The following is a 20,197-nucleotide window of genomic DNA, read 5'->3' as shown; positions in this document are numbered from 1 at the left end:
TTGAATACTTGTATCAGTCCCTAAGACTGAGAAGAGTCACTTCTTATTAAAGTGCTGTATGAACAGCTTGCTTGGTTTAACATCCACTGAATAGCCAATTGAACTATTTGAAAAAGCAGGAAATTAGAACCTCTGTCTGCAGCTGGGCAGTTACATTTATTTGTATATAAATTCAGTGGTTTGGCAATGCTACACAAATATATTCATTATCCTGTAAGCAACAGAGCTTTGAATATGAACTGACCATAAGCTTGGGGTAATTCAGCTTATGGATAATACAAACTGATTAAGAAGAAAGTGAAAAAGAGATGCAGGAAAAGACAAACAAAACAAAAAAAAAAACAAAAAAAACCAGTGAACTCATTTCAGAGGAATTTCAGCTTTAACCTGCCAAGATGCCTCATCAATTTTATCCATTTTCATAATTATCTTTAGGTGAAAGCATTAAATTCTGGGTTATCTTATATCTTATCTTATATCTTATTACACATCTAAAAAGTGCAAGGAGACAACTTAAAGAAAATGATGACTGAGTTGTTATGGCAAAGATTAGTTATTGAATTATGTCTTAAAAACAACTAATCAACTAATCAACTAATATGAGGCTGTGGAGAAAGGTCAATATAAAAGAATTCCTGCTTTCCTGGCAAAAGTGTTGAACAGGCCATCTTGAAAAGAAATGCTGTAATTTTAACCATGTTATCTGTTTTCTTATTTCTGGAAATACATCTAGTAAATTCACAATCTTTCAGGATTCACAGTCTTTCAGGAAGACCCTTAACCCACATGAGCAAAATCACAGTAACAAAAACTACTCCTTAGGATCATATGTATTCTGAAACTCTATCCTGGAAAAATGATTTCCAAACTGTTAAATAATTCCACTTAAATCTTTATGGACTCCAGTTATTCTGTACAGTATTTATGCTAACATAAATCTAAGAAGATCTTGATCTAGATAGTGTACAAATTCTTTATATATATCTATCTAGGCATTTTATTCATATCACAATGTATCTACCTACCTAAATGCTCATGTCAAACACAAATTCAGTTTTAAAAATCTGGGCCAAACTTCCTACAACACACATAAAACGCATAAGATTATTTTAATTTTGCATGTGTACATGCCTTCAAACCTCAGTAGGAATTCCCTCCTGTAAGAGTGCATACACACCTCTTTGAAAATGAAGAAGTTCAGTAGAACCATTCCAAAGTTGTAAACAACCAACAGGAAACGTAACTGGAAGGGCTCTCTTGTCTTCATCCATTTGGGGCCCAGCCAAACAGTGAGGAGATAAATAGTGCTTATAGTCAGTGTTGGAAATGGAGACTGCATCAAGGGCCAATCATCGACACGTTTGTCTGGGAAGGATGAAGCAAACAGAAGGAGTCAAACTCTAAGCAAATTTCATCATCATTTTAGGCATTGCATTCATTAAATATTATTTTATCCTAGAATATCTGCATCACATAGCAGAAACACAACATATTCATACTAAAGGAATTAAAGAAAATAGTTTAAAAGAATCACATTACTTCATACAGAGATTCATCAAGTTAAACAAGTTCTACTTCCCAGTTCTACAATCCAAAACAGAAAAAAAAATATATCAGGTAGCCCAAACTCAATCCAGTAATCCCCCCAAAAGTATTTTACTTACAATGATTGGTGACTGCAGCAGCAATATAACCAAATATTCAACACCATTCATTGAATCATAGAATATCTTAAGTTAGAAGGGACCCACAAGGATCACTGAGTCCAACTCTCAGCTCCTCACAGCACCATCCAAAATTCAAACCTATGTCTGAGACCACTGTCCAAATGACCCTTGAACTCCAGCAGCTTGGGGCCATGCCCAGTGCCCTGGGCAGCCTGTTCCAGGGCTTGACTATCCTCTGGTGCAGAACATTTTCCTAACCTGACCCTCCCCTGCCACAGCACTATGTAGCAGTCACAGAGAGCAGAGCTCAGCGCTGCCCATCCGCTCGCTGTGAGGAGCTGCAGCCACTATGAGGCTTCCTCCCAGCCTTATCTTTTCTAAATTGAAGATATCTAAGGGACCTCAGCTGCTCCTCAGAGATCTTACCCTCCAGATCCTTCATTTAAATCCTTTGGATGCTCTTTAACAGTTTTGCATCCTTCTTATATCTTGGTGCCCAAGACTGCACCCAGTGCTGGAGGTAAGGCCACACAGCACAGAGCAGAGCAGGACAACCCCTCCCTTCACCTGCTGGCAGTGCTTGGCCTGATACACTCCAGGGTATGGTTGGCCCTTTTGGCTTCCAGGGCACACTGCTGACTCATGTTCAGCTTTCTCTCAGCCAGAACTACCAGACTCCTTTTTCCATGGGGCTGTTCTCCTGCATCCTCCAGGGCTGTACAAAGAGATTGCCCTGTCCCAAATGCAGAATCCAGCAATGCTCTTGTTAAATTTCGTGTGGTTGCTGATTGGCCAGCCCTCCAATTATAGAATCATTAAGGCTAGAAAGGACCACTAAGGTCATCTAGTCCAGCAGTAGGTCCATCACCACCATGTCCAATAACCATGTCGCTATATTTCTCAAGAACACTCTGCAAGATTTCTCTACTCTCAAGGGAATCAACTGCTCCTCCCAACTTAGTATCACCTGCAAACCTACTTCGTATGCATTTGAATCTTGAGACTAGATTGTAAAAACACTGAAGAGAACTTCTGCAAATGAAAGACACATAAATTTGGCAAAATGCTGATAAAGTTAACAGATTTGCTATTTTAAAATTTGGCATCAAAATCTCCCATTATATATACTTCATATATAGTATGTGATGTCAAATAACTTTGCTACTTGATCATATCAGTCTGATGTGTTTCAGACAAAAAATAAAAGTAATTACATATTGAAAAAATACTAGATAGAACAGTTCAGATGGCTCAGCTTAGAGTAGTCTATGCTTCTGTACTGGAGCCAACAGGGTTTTTTTAAACTGCTTTAGAGTCACTCTTTGGATCTTGCATTGCACATATTCTAGGGCCCAGAATTTGCTATATAAAGTCCTGGATCTATGTCAAAAGAAGCATTCAGCCTGAGGAACCGGTGACATTCAGGATTAAAAGATGGCTCTGCCACAGAGGAAGGATGGAAGTGACTACAGTAATAACACTTTCCTCATTTTCTCAGTGTTTTCTTCTGCCCTCCTTATGAAGGCTAATCTCTGACTGTAGCAATAGATAGAAAGTAACTGTTCCATTACTAACAGCCCCACAGATGCTGAAGTCAGTGCAGAAGGAGGGCAAGGGGTGTTCCAGGCACGCACAGGTACCACATGGAGTGGATCTCCACGTGCAGTCACAGAGGAGCCCACAGTGCAGTGGTGGTTGAGGCCCGAAGGAGCCACAGCCATGGACACCCCCACAGAAGCAACAGAACAGAGCTGCAACCTGTGGGGAGCAGTCTGTAGTGGGGTGGGAGGGCTGAGGGAGCTGCACTCATGGGGAGCAGAGCCTGAACGGAGGCCCTGTGGTATGGAGCTGTGCTGGGGCGGTGCTAAGAGAGCTGTAGCCCGTGGGAAACCCACGCAGGATCAGTTTGGGAAGGACAACATCCTATGGGAGGGAACCTTGTGGAACATGGGCAGAGAGTGACCATGAGGGAGTGGCAGAACCAAACACTACAGACAGATTTCAGTCCCAATTTCCCATTCCCATTCACTTGTGGGGAGAAGGTAAAGGAGGGTGGATAGGAGGAAGGTGTTGGTAGTTTGCTTTTAGTTCTCACAGTTCTGGTCTATTATCAGTAGGTAATAAATCACATGAATCTCTCTAGACTGAGTCTGTTTTGCACAGAACTCTGGGGCAATGAGGTAGGAACAGAACAGCACTGCCATTCCTTTTCATTCCATTCTCCAGCCACCTTATCTTGGTGGTTAAGAACATACATTAGAACCATTTTTTTAGTAGCAGATGTCAGGAGACTTTCTGTATTTCTAATAAATCCCACACATTGTAGTCTACAGAAAGACAGCATGTACGGCATTGACTCATCTCGCTTCCTGTTGATTTTACAATATTTAACCTGCAAATTGCAAATACAATGCTTTTTAGGACTGAAGCCATCAGTCTTAATAAGAAGCGGAAAAGGAGAAATAGAAACTAGCCTTGCTGCTTCCATTATGACTGTTAATAAAAGAGAAAAACAAGAGAGAGGCAGCATTGTTCTTGTGCGTGGAAACCTGCAGAGAGCTGGATGCTGCCAGAGTGATAGCAGTCAGACTTGCCACCGCAGCCCCTGACAGAAGCCACAGGCAAACAGAACAAGAAGCATGGGGAGGACTAGCAAAAAAAAAATCAGATAATCTGGCTGTGAAAATAGAGGCAGTTAAATACAATGGAAGAAAAAAAGAAAAGTTGCCTTTTACACTCCAGCAAGTCTCTGGGACAGACAATTCTACTGCAATATAATGTACTCTGTGTAAAATAACTGCTGTTCGGTACAGTACACTGAGTTGACGCAGAAAGAACTGCCCCATTTTCCACACCTCATAGAATATTACCTACTGAAACTGAAATGACACTGCTGTGTTGCAATTATTACACTATGATCTCCCTTTTAATTCAATTTCCTCTTGCTTTTAGGGATCACTCAACAAATCTTAGCTAAAAAACAACAGTAACACCATTAAAAAAAAAAACACATAGTAAAGGAGATTGTCATTTCCACATGATACGAGGCAGTGGGCAGAGATTTATTTCTGCCAAGGAAGGAGAAAGATTTTACTTCTTAATTAAGAGACAGTACAGGCATAGTCAACATGACAAGCTTTAATCAAATCTGCATCTTGCTTCAGACACTATACTGCACAAAATGTAAAGAGCAAGAAAAGCAGGAGGCTTTCCCAGTCTCCTTATGTTGTCTAAGGAGTATAAAAAGCCAAGGACACAGTGGCTTCTATTTTCTGACCTGGCATTTCATTGCATCCTAACTGCTAAAGCGATGACTCTGAAGACATGAAAGTGGAAGATTTGAGATGAACAGGAGATGAACATTATTGCCGACTGCTCAAAACAAGAAAGCATGATCTATCTCAGATCTCTTTCTGTGTCAGGTGACAAAGATTATGCCTGTAGGTGAAAGGAAGGAGCAGGGAACAATGAAATCTTTTATGAAAGCCCCCTTGCAAGTCGGGTCCTCCTCACGCTTCATCAGAATAGTCAACCATTATTTCACCCACTTTGCTGGAGAAAAAAAACACAAAGAAATATATAAATACATCTCCCAGCATAGAAACAGATGGTATGCTTCCATACCTGCTTCCATACATGTTTTCAGCTTGTTACCTTCCCTTTGCATGGGGTTCCTGGTCTGTGAACCACTACAGCTCAGATACCAGCCTTTACAAAGCACAGACTGCACATCCCATTGCCCTGGGAAGATGCCTGACTGGCATTTGAGCCTGACTTCTCCTAGGATAACTGAAAACATTCTCAGCATAACACATCTGTTTGAAGAGAAGACTCAATATTACAGTAGTCAGTTCACTTCTGAAGCGTATCATAGAAAATCAAAACAGAAACATTGCATTTATTTTAAGGGCATTTGGGAGACTCTATATCTGATTACTTTTCATTAACATCATGGTATTAGAAAACATGGTGATTTTAATCCCAGAAATTCTAGATTTAAACAAACAAACAAAAAAACAACTGGTTTTTTTTTTTTTGAAAGAACACAACTTATTAATCCTACAATCTTCCCTGGACAATATAAAGTAACTTGTTAATTTTTAGATCAGCTCAATATACCACTCTTGTTGCACAGAAAGCATTACAAAAACAGTTTCCTTTCAGTTTACTGAGCAAGACTTCTTACCCATGATCTATGCAGAAAACAGTTACGTGCACAGCTTTTTCCCAAATTTCCTTACAGAATAGTAAGATAAACTCTTTCAAATCAAGAGAAATTAACTCATCTGTTTTAAGTGACAAAGCTTCCAAGCTACTCAAAATAATAATAACCTCACCCCACCCTTGTTTTAGCAAAAATAGCAAAATATTGTATCCCATTTATTCTCTGGTACAGATGGCCATAAAGGATTTCTGCAAATTACAGAGAACTGTGATAGTTTAAAAGGACATACAAGGGTACTAAATCCTCATTATTTTATATGTAATAGGTGCATTATTACCTGAAAAACAAAATAAACAAAAACAAAAAGCCCAGCTCCCTGTATTAAAAAAAAAGAAACAAACAAAAAACAAACAAGCAAAGAAAAAAAAAACAACAAAAAAAACCCCAACCCCTCCAACTGCCTTGAAGCAAAATGAGCAATGCCTTCACTTGATTAGAATTGACAGAGAGTGACTGAATCTTTCAGGGGATTAATGCGTTTGTCTTTCAAATCCTAAGACCCAGATTCTAATTTGATCACAAATGAAATGATTGTTGTGATGGTACAACCTGTAGTACAGTGCTTTGTTGTAAGGTGGTAAAAGCTTTGTAGAGCAGACATTTAAAGCAGCACTCAAATGTAAAGTGAACCCAGAGTAAAGGAAGGCATCTTTTAACAGCAGTTTTCTAGCAGGAACATGTTATGTAAGGCAAGAATGTGAAATCTTCACATGCACGAGATTTACCTGCCATTTTGCATATATACATTTTTAAGTCTCACGTTGCAAAGGCAACATGAGGGAGAGGAGAACACACATATTTGAAATTGCCTCGAGGCATCTAATTTTTTCAGGATTTATATCTTTATTGTGTGAGGCAATTAACAGGAAATATATGCATGAACTGCTCCTCAAATGCAAGGTCTGAATATTCTATTAAAAGGACTGAATATTCTACCATCCATTGTTTGAACAGGATGTAATTACCTTATATACCTATACTGAAATATGGAAGGCAAAAGAAGATGAAGTTCACAAGCAATGCTGTACTGACAGAGACCTGAATTTAAAATCATTAGAAATGTCTATGAAGAGCGCTGTAGGTATTTTAATAAGCAAATGCTTCTATTATGTGTGATTCAGCATTTCCTGGTCAATCGAGACGGATTTAGGTGGTTACATTTTCGGTATATTACTGAGCCTATGATTTTTTTTTTCCCCAATGAAGAAGTACAAACTTTAAAAGTAAGCAAAAAATGCACAGCACAGTAACATGAACACCCATCAGAAGAAATCCTGAACTGATACAATGGTGACTATCTCTGCATTTAATATTGGCTTTAGAGGAAATACAACTAAAAGACATGACTTTTGAAATTCCTTGCATTCACATTTGTTTTATAAAAATAAAAACAATAACATCAATGCAAGTTTTTTTAGCTCAACGATGTGTGTATTCCTTAGCTATAAGGTTGCTACTCACTAATTTAGCTGGAGAGCCTTTCCAAGTTATTAATAGCTATTGATACTATTCTCAGCGCAAAGACACTTACAGTGCCAATCCAGCACATCCATCTGTCCAATCACATTTCTAAAGACACTGCAGAAATGACGGTGGCTGTTTAAAAGTGGTTCTTAGCAGTGAGAGTTCTCTGCAGATCATGCCGTATATTTTGAATAAGAAGCCCTCCCAAAGCCCCATCACATGTTCGAAAAAGTGTTCCTTAAAGAAGTTAAATTTAGATTCTGCAAGATAAGAAAGGCAAACCAGTAGTATTTGGTTGTTCTATGAAAAACACTGTGGTATTAATCAAACAATTTCTCTTGTCAGCTCCAGTAGCACTACAATTCAGAGTTATGATCTGTGTTTTCATTTTGTAAGAAAACACGTGAGAAACACCTTCGTGCACCTTCTAATGCGTACAAAGCAAAGGATTAAATTCCTTCATAGTATTCCAGCGTTCTTCTCTACTTTTTATTTCTGGTGATGATTAATAATGTTAATTATTAATGTTAATAATGCTACATATTTCTCTTCCTACTTTTGTGTTAAAACCACTAGCTCAGCCCCTTAAGTGGTTACAGATGAATAAAATACTCACTGTGGCTACACAACCACTTGCAGACTAGTTCAGCTCAAGTAAACATCTCTGTGGTTAGAGCCCAGGCTTTTTAAATTAATTGGAGTAACACATCAGAGCCACTGAGCAGTGCATTTATCATTACCAGTTTGTGGAGATTCCAAGAAAAAACAAATAAGCAAAAACCACTACTTTAGTCTGACGAACTGAAGCCACAGAACATACAAATGAAACAGCGGAAGCTACAAACGTAACCTATAAAATGGTAGAACTGCATGGGCTCCATAACCCGAGACTGAAAATTGCACACTCAAAACAGGTGGATTTAATACCAACAGAAACAAAAGATTTCTATGTGTTTATTTATTGTCATTTTAATAAAGCATATATACAGTTTGAAACGAAATATTCTTTTAAAGTCCTCCAGCTCTTGAATTAGTCTGTTCTGATGCAGATTATTTATTACATGTATTCATTGCGCTCTAGTCCTCAAAAGCCTCAGGTTATCAACCTTCCTCATGGAAATCCTACAACGAAGGACCAAAGCCAGAGCACAAACATGCCCATACCATATCTGATTCATCAAAAACTCTGTATGGATTCCCAGGTGGGGCAGTGCAGGAAAGCAGAAGGGCTGGGACATCGGGAATGCCTAGTTTATGCTTCTTGCCTTTATCTTACCCATCATATATAGTGATGTCTACAGTCTGCAGGCACTATAGGTATTTCTAAAGGAGTCTGACAGGTCAAAGATACCTATATGAGGAACACAGATATCTACAGTACTTTACAAAATGAAGGCCTTCCATCTCTCTTAACTCCTTTGTTTTAGCTTAAATATCTCCCTGAGAAAAATTTCTCATTTTACTCTCCAGTATGTATTTCCAGAGGCAGAGAACTCTAAAAAAATCTGTTGATATAAATCGTTAATTACACCTACTGCAAAAATTAGAATTAAGCTTGAAGCAGTCAATTGATCATACTTCTCCATGGTAGACTGAAGACACATCATTTTTTCTCTCATTTGTGTACTTATAAGCAGTTTTCAGCTTGCTCGCATTTTTCCCCCTATTCACTGAAAGGCATATTCTCAGACCTTTAACCGTTTTCATAGCTCTACTCTGGCTAGTCTCTAAACACTGAAATTAGCCTTGCACCTGTTTGATGGGAAAATGGCCACTGTGCCAATCAAGTTGGAGCTACTTGCCCTCACAGGAAAGCTCTGTACCACCATGTGCACGTGCATGGTCATAGAACTGTTCAAGCTGGACATGACCTTTAAAGGTTACCTAATTCACCTCCCCTGCAATGAAAAGGACACCTACAGCTAGATCAGGTTGCTCAGAGCCCTGTCCAGTCTGACCTTGAATGCCTCCAAAGGATGGAGAATCCACCATCTCTCTGGGAAACCTGTTCCAGTGCTTCCCTACCCACACTGTAAAATAATTTTTTTCTTAGGTCCAATCGTTATTTTCCCTTTTTCCATTTGAAAACATTTCCCTTTGTCCTATCACAACAGATCCTGCTGAAGAGTCTGTTGTTGTATGGACAACACTTCCAACAAGGGAGCACAACAGCAGGCTTCACTTCAGTCCCTTTTAAGCACACAACGGTACAAAGATGTCATGTTCACTTAGATCTTAGAGAATAAACAGGAATATGCAAGTCAAGTATTTCATCTGTGCTCAAGCTTTAACAAAAACAATTTACTCTCATAGAATCAAAGAATAATTAAGGTTGGAGAAGACCACTAGGGTCATCTAGTTCAATAACTGAATTTGGTTGAGCTGAGAATAAAGAAGCATCAAAATTTTATGGCCAAGTATTATCGTTATAACAAGCTATGAAACACCAAGATGCAAGAAGAAAAAATATTCTTCTATAGCACAACAAATAATAAAAATATATACTTCAGAACAGAACAACCTCTCCTCCTCCCCTCTCCCCCCCCAAAAAAAACAACAAAAATAGATTTTAGAAATTTGCAGACAAAACTGAACAAATCCTGTTCCATCCAGAAATTAAAGGTGCCTGCCCCAAACCAAAAGAAGTATAGACAAGACTAGCAGGTACTGCATGCAACAAGCTGTGGTTTTCCTTTGTATTTCAGGGCTTTGCAATTGACTACTTATCCTTATATAAAACTATACACAGCAATACATGAACCTAATATAAAATCAAAATACCACACAGCTATGAAGAACATCTCCTGCAGCTACTAAACATCAGGGCAACAAGCATATTTCATAAACTCCCATTAAAGTAACAGGACGCGTAATCCCATTTTGTTGTTATAAGGTCAGGTGTGGTGTAACTGGTATTGTAAGTAGCATCCTAGTCTTCTTGGGGCTCCTATAACTCAGTTGCTAGTATCATACTACCTTTGAGCCTGTGCTCAGCAATTACAGGATACACTTGTCTCGAGGAAAAAATAGTAATGAAATTAAGCTCAGGAGTCAAATCAGTTCAGCATTTCATCAGGATTTTCAAGTCAACAAGAGTGCCTTGTTCCAATTATTTTTTATTCACCTCCTCCATTGATTATGATTATTTGTGGGGACTACGAAAACTCTGCTTCAAGGAATAATAAAAATATAATCCTTGCTAAAGCTTACACAAGCTAAGCTTACAAGATGTGCAAGATAATAAGCCCTTGAGGCTTGTTTTCATTCATTTGTCAAATCTGACTTTCCCGAACATCACAAAAGCAAGATACATTCCCAATGCAGTGATACCTGCATGCCTTTCCTGAAAAGTTACAAGATACAGATGCAAACAGAACAAAAACAAAATAGACAAACAAAAAGCACAGGCTGCAATTTTATGAACTAGGTACACAGTGCTATGATCAAGCATGTGTCTGTATTTCTACAGAAATGTGTGCAGCATAAAATATACTTTGAAAAGATTTTCCTCTGCAATGTTTTCCTTATGAAAACTTCTCTTTAAACCATATTCTATCTTTTAGTACAATTAAAATACCTGTATAAGTTTTAGAGTATTAGTAAGCAGTCATACAAGCATACGATGTACACACATTCAGTGTTGCAATAGCAGACTGGAGTATTGGCCCACCTAGAACAGTTTGGGGCTTTTATAATGGCAAAGGGTAGATGATCGCGGAACAGATTTTCTCCATAGACAGATCTATATTAGATTCCTTCAGATAGAAGCTAACATGCTTGAAAATTAACTGTTATTAATAATCCTTTAAATTAAAATCTCTGCAAGGCCTTACCCACTGTAAAGAGATGTTACACACTCAGCACTAATGGGACATTAAGTGCAGCACTGAAATGTCTTGCTGATATGCTAACACAGCGGAAGCATACTGTTGCTTAACTACACAGCGACTGCAAACAACTTACATTGTTGTTCTCATAACTAAGAATGATTTGGGATTTCAGATGAGTATTAAGAGACTTCTAGATGCAGTGAGCAAACATGTTTGAGGACCAGGAATGGCAAATGAAATCTATTAAAAAAAAAAACAACAAACAGATACTAGAGAACATTTGTAAGGAGCTGCACAATAAATCCTGCTGATAAAACTGCCTACTTCTGTTTGCATCAACACGAGAGTGCTGCTAACTAACTTGGTTTTACAGAAGGCTAAACAAGGTCAAATGTTTGTTTGGAGTACAACTGCATAAGAAGATATTAAAATGTATTAGCTCTTATCTTCCAACTTCAAGGGCAGAAGTAAAATTTACAGTAGTGAGGTATAGCAGGTCTTCTGTTAGTACATCTGCCTCCACAAAAGAATCCCTCAGAGAAGAATAACACTATAAGCCTCAACACGCTTTCAATATCAGCAATGACAAATCCAGGAAAAAAAAAATAACAATTCTGGAGAAGTTGTTTTTGAAAATGTGAACTGAACAAGAAAGTGTTCTGCTGTCCAAAGATGTTCAGAACAATTATAAATCTGAGTCTTTCACTAAATATATGAGTAGAAAAAACAACCAGTTTGGCTGCCATGTAATGCCATATCAAATGACTGCCACAATTAAGTCTCTCTGCTTTTCATGGTTACCTTTCACGGTCACATATGGTCCCCAAATCTAAGCTTTGATGATTTCTGAAATACTTTCTCACCCTTGATCAAAAATTCATACATCACTGAAACTGTGGTTAGACAGTATAAAAGAAAATTTGGCCTAAGTATCAAAGCCCATCAGGGCATTCTGCATGAAGTACTTCAAAGGGACGCATTTGTTCCTAGCAAAATACTAAGTATTACATGCAAACCCAGAAAATACAATAAAGTGGTCTCTTATTTTCAACCCAGCTATTCAAGTTAGCATCTGTATTTCCTTTTTATTTTTTCCTATAGAGTGGTATATTAAACCATCTTAAAAGGAAGTATTATAATTATGATATAGGAATAGAAGGACACAATAAATTTTTTTTTGCAAAGATAAGATTTACTGGCTCAACAGATGAGATGAAAGAAATGGGATATAAACGTCTTCTTCCAGCAATATTTTATAACCATCAACAGAGCAATCTCTCACATTTGCTGTAACTGGCAGTGGGATATGAGGAAATGATATTCACATTCAGGAAAAAAAAAAAAAAAAACAACCCAGAGGAAAATACTGTTCTCAATCAGAATATCTGAAGCATAATACATACAAGACACAGAAAAAGGCACTTTTGAGAAATGCAGGAAGAGATAAAGGGAAGAGGAAAACAACATGGATATAAACCAAACTGTCAGAACTCAAGGTTATGCTGAAACAGAGGAGTGCACGTGGAAGGTGGATGGAGGGAATGAACCGGGTGAGGAGCTCACCATACAAGCAGACACAATGCCACCAAGAGAGAACATTCAGAGGCAGGACTTAAGGATCAGGCCACTAAAACCAAGTGCATGAAGAAAAGAGCTGAGCACTAAGCACATGAGTTAGCTCACCACAACCCAGAGCAGTCAGTGCCCATAGGCCTGACACTGTTTTGCAATAAACGCAAGCCAAATCGACATAGTTTGTTACCTCACACCTGTGAAAGAAAGGTAAACTACCCCATGTTTATCTTGAGATCCAAGCTTACACGGTGGGATTTAATACAAAGCACATAGTGCAATGTAGCTCTGGGCTTGCCTTGCAGCTACACATCACTTTTCCTGCTCTACTGGGTGCAGTCTTGAGAATCCTCATAGGGATGCTTTCTGACCGTCAGCAGGCTGAGCCTCATACCCACCATAATTTCTGTCTATAAAATGCCAAAAGTCCTTGCAGTCCTCAGAAGCACAGAAGTCTTGACAAAATTAAGCACAGTTACACATCACACCTAAATAAGATCAAGAAACTAGCTATTATCTGTCTGTATCTTGCCAAGGAGGTCAGTCTGTCTCACACACCCAAGCAAATTCCTTATTAAATGCCATGGTAGCTTCAGCTTTGTTTCAAATAAAATACAGCCTGAAAGCCCCATAGCACAGCAGTTTGCTGTCCAAAGCCCTTACAAGCACACTGTCCCAACTTCTAACTCCACACACATTCTGATCACACCAACACTCTCTAGAAGCCAGACCGGTTGTTCTTTCTGTGGCCAGTTCTTTTTAGCTAAATGAGTTATCATTCAGCCCGTTTTTCCCAGTTCAAAAGCTCTGCAGCACACATTACGACCATTTCCCCCTAATGTTGCATCCTAGCAAATTCTTCCTCACAAAGTTTTCTCAATGTCTGCTTGGAGCCTTTTCAGTCATCCATCTTTCATCTGAATGCTCCTTATTCTTTCCATGTGAATCTAATAACTCCAAAAACCTGTCTGGACTGGCAAAAGCAGAATCTTGCCTCACCCACATCTCATGGCCCTTGATCTTCAAGTCCTTAGAAGCATCTCTAACCTACCTCTTCCTCTACTGGTTGTCCTTAAGTTGCCTTTGACAGTCTTTCCTGGTTACAACACAGAGCTGTGTTCAATACAACCTCTTCTGGATGCCATCGCGATAACCATAACCCTGAGCACAGCATAAATATAGAATGACTACCACAATCCATCAATGGGCTCCATCAATGTATGTAACCAGTGCAGTCTTCAAGATGAACGACTCTGCTTCACACTACGGATATTTCAACTGCTTGAGAACTCCCTCCCTCTTGTTGCAGTGTAAGGCTCCTGCACAATGTTCTGATTTGCACCTCACGGATGGCATCTGGCCTCAGCTGAGAAATGTGATCTGCCAAGAGCTCCATAACAGTGGTTCATGGTGTGGTAATTTTAAATGTCATTTGGATTAGCTACAGTAGATACTAAAGTCATGCAATCAGCTTGGTTAAATTCTGTTTAGTTTTCCAGCCATTTTTCAAGGAAACTGCTTTAACAGTATTGTCTTATTTAACAGTAACTTCATAAATCAAACAGAACTTTGTATCACATTCTTACAGGTGCTCTGAAGGTCTTTTTCTTGTTTCATCTCTCTGCAGGAGCTGAGACTTGCAGTTGATCACTTCTTCATTTTATGAAAGAGGAGTCTTTCTCTTACACCTCAGCTTCTTGCTCACACCATTAGCCTTGCTTCAGGCTACTCCCTAAGGCTCCATTTCTTCAAGGCTGGTGATCCAAAACCTCTGAATGGGAGCTTCCACTTCAGGAACGCACTTTTCTGAATTATGTTCCATTTCCAAATGTTCTTGCACCTGTTTTGCTCTGATTAGCTCTCCTTTGAGTTCTGCAATTTGATATCTTCTGATGAAACATGAGTGAAACTTCCCTCAAACACCTAGCAAAAAAACTCCACCCCCCAAAAAAAAACAATAGCTATTTTTTTTTACACCAAATAAGTTCCTTCACTGGCAGTTAAGAAGGATGCTTAATGAAATGCAAATGAAGCAAATTGGGATGCTCCTATTCTTTGGTTTGATTGACAGTGGATTCACGTGTTCTAGTCTTTAGCATTCTTTACTTCTGCAATCAACTTCCCCAAGTGCTGCTTCTGCCCCAAGGCAGCCAAACCCAATTACACTTACCCAGTTCTCTAGTATCTGGCATTGGTCTTCCCTGTTTTACAAGGAAGTCTAAGTATTCCCATGCCTAATCCTTGTTTTACAGTCATGGTCACAGATCAAAAAACTGTTTCTTTGAGAAGAAAACTGCATCTGCAAATCAAGTATTGTACCAAATCACCAAGTCTGATGCTCCAAAAACTTAGGACCACATTCTGTTTCCCTTCTGTGAAGCAGACTACAAGAATTTTTGTCTCACTCTTCCATCTCTTCCCCCACCTTCAGCTTCTGAAGAACTTTCATAAGGATGCTTCTGGCTTCCAGCTTTGGCACAAATACTCCAATACAACAAGATACTGCTTCCACTCAGATAAATCCACTGTTCTTCCAACCACCTCAATGAACTTTCTCCAAGCATAAATATCCATGATCATTTGGCCATTTTCACTTTCTCTATGGGGTAAAGAAGAAGGGAAGAAGAAAAAACATGCTTTCTTCCGGTTCTTTTCCCTGGGCTGAAAAACAAACTAGGATAGATTCCTCAAGTAAAGCTGTAGTCTCACGACCTTCCCAGCACAAAATTTTACAGCAATTAGAGTTCCATGAGAGCAGCTCCACCAGATCACTGTTAATGCAAGTAGCTGTAAGTTTCCCCCATATTCCCTATTCTCATGCCCTTACATTTCTGGCCCAACTGATACAGTTGATGTCACTCCTGAATAAAATGTAAACTTCCACTTCAGAGGTAGGATGGTTCTCTAAGCAGCATCTTTCGCCTCTCTTTCCTCTTGATGGAAAAAGTCTAATCTTATTAACTGCAACAGCTGTAAATAAGTGCTGTTCCAAAGCAGTCCCACAAGGCCTGGGCTAGCCCTGCCTTCTTTTAACTTGGAGCTCCAAGAACAATAATTCTCACCCAAAGTCCGTAAGTCTTTCTGTTCTTTAGCTCAGCACATCCAAATTAACTAATTCCCCTAAAATACCTCTTTTTGATGATGGGTTTCACAAACTTCCTTTTCAGGCCAGTCTCCTACTCCTCCTCACAAAGTGTCAGCAGTCTCTTCATCCATGTTTTGAGATTTCCACATTCTTTCTTGGATTTTGTCCTGAGTTATTCATCTTAATAGTTCTCCTGGACTCAGCCTGGAACCTCCCTTTAAGTCATTTGCTCAGTCATCTAATCATACCCTTAATCCTTCCTGCCCAGATCTAACCCCAACCAGCTATCTGAGCCAGAAGAAAGAAGAAGCCCTGCCCTATCTATTACACATTCCTGCTCCCATGCCCTTACAGGAATAATGGCATGGAATTTCCTAGATCATCTTTCCTGATAATAATTGTTCCCCCAACAACGTTTTTTTATCCCTTGGTAATGTTGATAATGTTTTTGCCCTTTCTGCCTCTCTTTAAAATGTATGGCTTCCTAAACTATCTCCTTCAGCCTTCTCAGATGAAGATACACTGACAATGGATGTTAGGTTTTCATGAAGAGGGGTTTAAAAAGACTGTCAAAGAAGAAGAGAAAAAGAACATATGTATTTCAAATAAATTAGCAAGAGTAAAAACACATTTAAGTATTGCTAAGGCTGAAAATATATTTGAATAATAAACACAGAGGAAAAGACAGGCTAGTGTTAACCATGCAAGATTAAACACTAAACCAAAAAAAAACAAAAAACAAAAAACAAACAAAAAAACCCAAAAAACAACAAAACAACAAGAAGAAAAACAAAAAACTCCAAGCCCAATGGCATTTGCTTTGGATAGCATGCTTAATACTAAAATCTGTGACATATTAAAAAAAAACAAAAAACAAAAAAACAGGATTTATCAGATGTCTTTTTGACCTCAGAAAGGGTTGGTTGCTTTTTAAACATCACAGAGTAGGGTGGAAAAAGGCCAAATCTTTACTGCATAAAACTGAAGCAACACGGTACTCAGTGGGATATTCTGGCAGTTAGATACAGTCCCATTACAGGAAAATGGGATAACAGAGGAAAACATCTACCAGCAGGACAATCTAGTTATGCATTGAGATCAGAGAGAAAGACAGATCTAGGCATCCAACAGAAGATGGAAGCAAGTACTGGAGAACAAATAATTTTAGTTTTATATGAATGAGAAGCCTTTGTGTAGGAGTTGTAGTGGGAATAAAATTTCTTCACATTTTATTGTGTAATTTTGCTGTGTAGTAGTGTTTCAGTATGATTTATTGTGTAATGCTATTGCATGGCATCATTTCTTGAGCAACTTTGCTGCGTGGTATAGTTTTTTATTTAATGATATTGAACATTAGGCAATGGTCTTGCATGCCATAATTTGTGTTGGCTGTTGAGCAACATCACTGTCATTCTTGACACAAAGGTGAATTCACACAACAGTGCCAAATTCATGATCTTAGCACACATTCACTCAAAGATGACAAATGGATACAACATCTTGTTCTGAATGAAGACACATGCAGAAAAGCTGCAAACTGAGAGAGTATTAAAGCCAAACTTTGACATTAAAAGATGATTTTATTAGATAGCAATAATGGCACTTTCTTATCCAGAGCTACATTGTAATTGCATGGTATGATGCTACATTTCACATACCCACACCTGGCCGTAAGTACAGCAGGATCTTGTTTTTACAGACTGCTGGGTATAAACAAGGGTGGTAATATGAGTACAATGTGACTTAAGCTCTGTCCAAAACTGTCCTTGCATGGAACCACAAAATTCAGAACACGAACAAAAACTCTCAGTCCCTTATGCCAAATGCAGTCAGCGCACTTCATTATAGAGGATTCCTGCATTAACAGCAACACTACTGATCTTAGTGTAATAACCTAAAGTTTTGCATAGGATTAGCAAGGACTTGAGCATGTTCTACAAGCATCACAAGAACATCCTACCACTTAAGGTGCTCTTAAGTAGCAAAAGAGGAAACAAAAGTTTGCTCAACATGTAGTACCAATGTAAGTAACTTATCTTTACCTTCCTTACACAAACTTCATTTTTTTCATACTTCTCCTTCTTTTCCTTACAACAAACATAGTCTGTATACAGATTTAAATAAAGCATTTGAAGTTCAGGAAATATATCTGAACTTGAAACTCTCTTCCAAACAAAGCATGTAAGGGTATAAGGATATCAACTTAGTAACCATATTTGTATTTACGTCCACCCAAAAATGCTATTGATGGGCTGGAATGCATTACTTGGGAACCTACAAAAACTGTATGCAGCAAGAGGCAGAGAAGGCACTGACAGCTGACAATTTACTGCTACCGCAAGCATTTTCATTTGATCTCATATTCTTGCAGGCTGCAAGTAAAGACGAAACAAATATGTATATAGGTTTAATAATTTTTAAAATACGGTGATACCCAGTGGATAGACTGGGAAGGCAGCTCGGGAGAAAAAGCAAGCCCCTGCACCTATGACATAAGATCAGTTTGTTATCTGGCAGATGGCAAAGCAGAGGGAGGCAGAGAAGCAACGACTGCTGATGCAGTATGAGCTCCCGGCCCCAGCCAAGGCTGCACGCTTCCCCTTAGCAGCCTGCCACAAACATTTGCTCCAGAGTGCTCCATGCAATTCTAGGCTTACATCTAACTAGTCTAGAGCTCATCATTGTGCACTCAACTAAAACATGATGGAAATATCCAGAGAGGTGCTATTGTTCTGTCAGCTGCGCAGGCCCACTCATGGCAGCAATGAACAGAAACTCTACCCCACTCGTTTCACCGACCAGCTTGAGGCCGCCATTGACACGCAGCAGTACCTGCAGAGCTACCTGTCAGTGAGGTGACTTACTGCCTCATCTGCTGTCCCTTTACCGACTCCCAAGGCATTTCCTCTTCCTTCAGCATCTTCCATGCTGGGTGTCAATATGAAAACTGAACACACTGAAATCGGAATACAGCAGAACGACCCCCGTCGCACTTAATACAAAGTGAAACGCTCCCGCAGCGACGGTAACAGCCATTTCCTCGCCGAATCGCTGAACTCCACCATTTGCAAAGCGCGAGGGATGCTGTCAGAGGGCTCCCGGCTGTCGCGCAGGTCCCGGGCCGCCGGAGCTCCGGAGGGAACCAAGGGGCCCCAGAAGAACGCGGCCGCCCGGGGAGGCTCCGCTGCACGGGTCGAGGCCAGAGAAGCGGCATCCCCGGCCCGCGAGCGGCCCTTCACCTCGCGGCTCCGAGACCGCCCGTGCCTCGGGGGATTAAAGCGGATCGCGAACCCACGCGCCTCGAGAGGACGCGGCCGGGCACCCTGGTAGGAGCCGGTCCCGACCCCTCGGCCGCGCCGCGTCGCCGTGGCAACGGAGCCATTTTGAGCGCGGCAGCGTCCGCGGGCGGGGGGCGCGGGACGGCGATGGAGACGGCGACGCTGCGGCGGGGGCGCGGAGCGGCGGGCGCGTGGCACGGCCTGGCGCGTTACCTCGGATGCTCCAGGTCCAGCGGTAGAACTCCAGGGTGTCGTTCAGCACGCTGGACACCAGCCCCGCGGCGCGGGGGGGCTCGGCGGCGGCGGCACCCATGGCGAGCAGCAGCAGCAGCGGCGGAGCCGGCAGACCTGTCCTCGGTGCTTGCGTCCGTCCCTCTGCGCCGGGGCTGCTGCTGCTGCTGCCCTTCTACAGCCGGGGATGTGATTTAAATCTCTATCTCTCGGTATCTTCCCTCCAGACTCCGCCTCGCTCCCGTCACCGGCTCCCGTGCCCCGCGGGCAGGGAGGAGGGCGCGGAGGCGGAGGCGGGCGGGGAGGAGGCGGGGGGGGGGCGCGGCGCGGCGGCCGCGGAGCATCGGTCCCTGCGCGCAGGCGCACGGCGGCCCCCGGCTGCGGGAGCAGGTGCAGTGCCGGGGCGGCCGGCCGCGTCTTGTCTTGCCTTTCTTTTTCTTTCTCTAATCGATCGTTTTTTTAATTGGTCCGGGGAATAAATATGTCAGTCAGCTTTTACTTTCTTTCTCCCGGCTTTCTCCTCTTAGAATCATAAAGTCGTTAATGTTGGAAAAGACTTGCTGAGATCGTCTGGTCCAACCGTCAGCCGTCCTCCACCGTGCCCGCTAACAATGTCCCTCAGTGCCACATCCACACATTTCTTGCTTAGGGACGGTGACTCCATCACCTCCCTGGGCAGCCTGTTCCAATACTCCTTACTGAGGCACTCGTGTGAGCCGTGCCCACTCCACCTCAGGTTGCTGGTATGAAGGTGTGGGCCTTTCAGCTTTCCCCAAGAAATCTCAGCTCACCATTACTGCAAGAAACCTCACCATCATCCCATCCGCTGCTGATGGGCTGTTGGT

The 20,197-nt window shown here is 40.8% G+C and overlaps 1 protein-coding gene across 1 annotated transcript in view; it reads right to left on the bottom strand.

Annotated features, from left to right (window-relative positions):
- ELOVL4 (ELOVL fatty acid elongase 4) overlaps positions 1 to 19,665 on the bottom strand; it is a 32,247-nt gene extending 12,582 nt beyond the window's left edge. The window contains exons 1-2 of the mRNA XM_085217741.1: positions 19,335 to 19,665; positions 1,178 to 1,365 (exon numbers count right to left, since the gene is read on the bottom strand). Of these exons, the coding sequence (XP_085073867.1) occupies positions 1,178 to 1,365; positions 19,335 to 19,434 (288 nt within the window). The 5' untranslated portion in view covers positions 19,435 to 19,665. The remainder of the gene's footprint in view (positions 1 to 1,177; positions 1,366 to 19,334) is intronic.
- Positions 19,666 to 20,197: the final 532 nt, after the last annotated feature.

This window comes from Meleagris gallopavo, chromosome 2 (genome assembly GCF_905368555.1).
Source record: "Meleagris gallopavo chromosome 2, MGAL_WU_HG_1.1, whole genome shotgun sequence".
Taxonomy (NCBI): domain Eukaryota; kingdom Metazoa; phylum Chordata; class Aves; order Galliformes; family Phasianidae; genus Meleagris; species Meleagris gallopavo.
The sequence above is the reverse complement of the archived record's forward strand: the minus strand, read 5'-3'. Positions and strand labels throughout refer to the sequence as shown.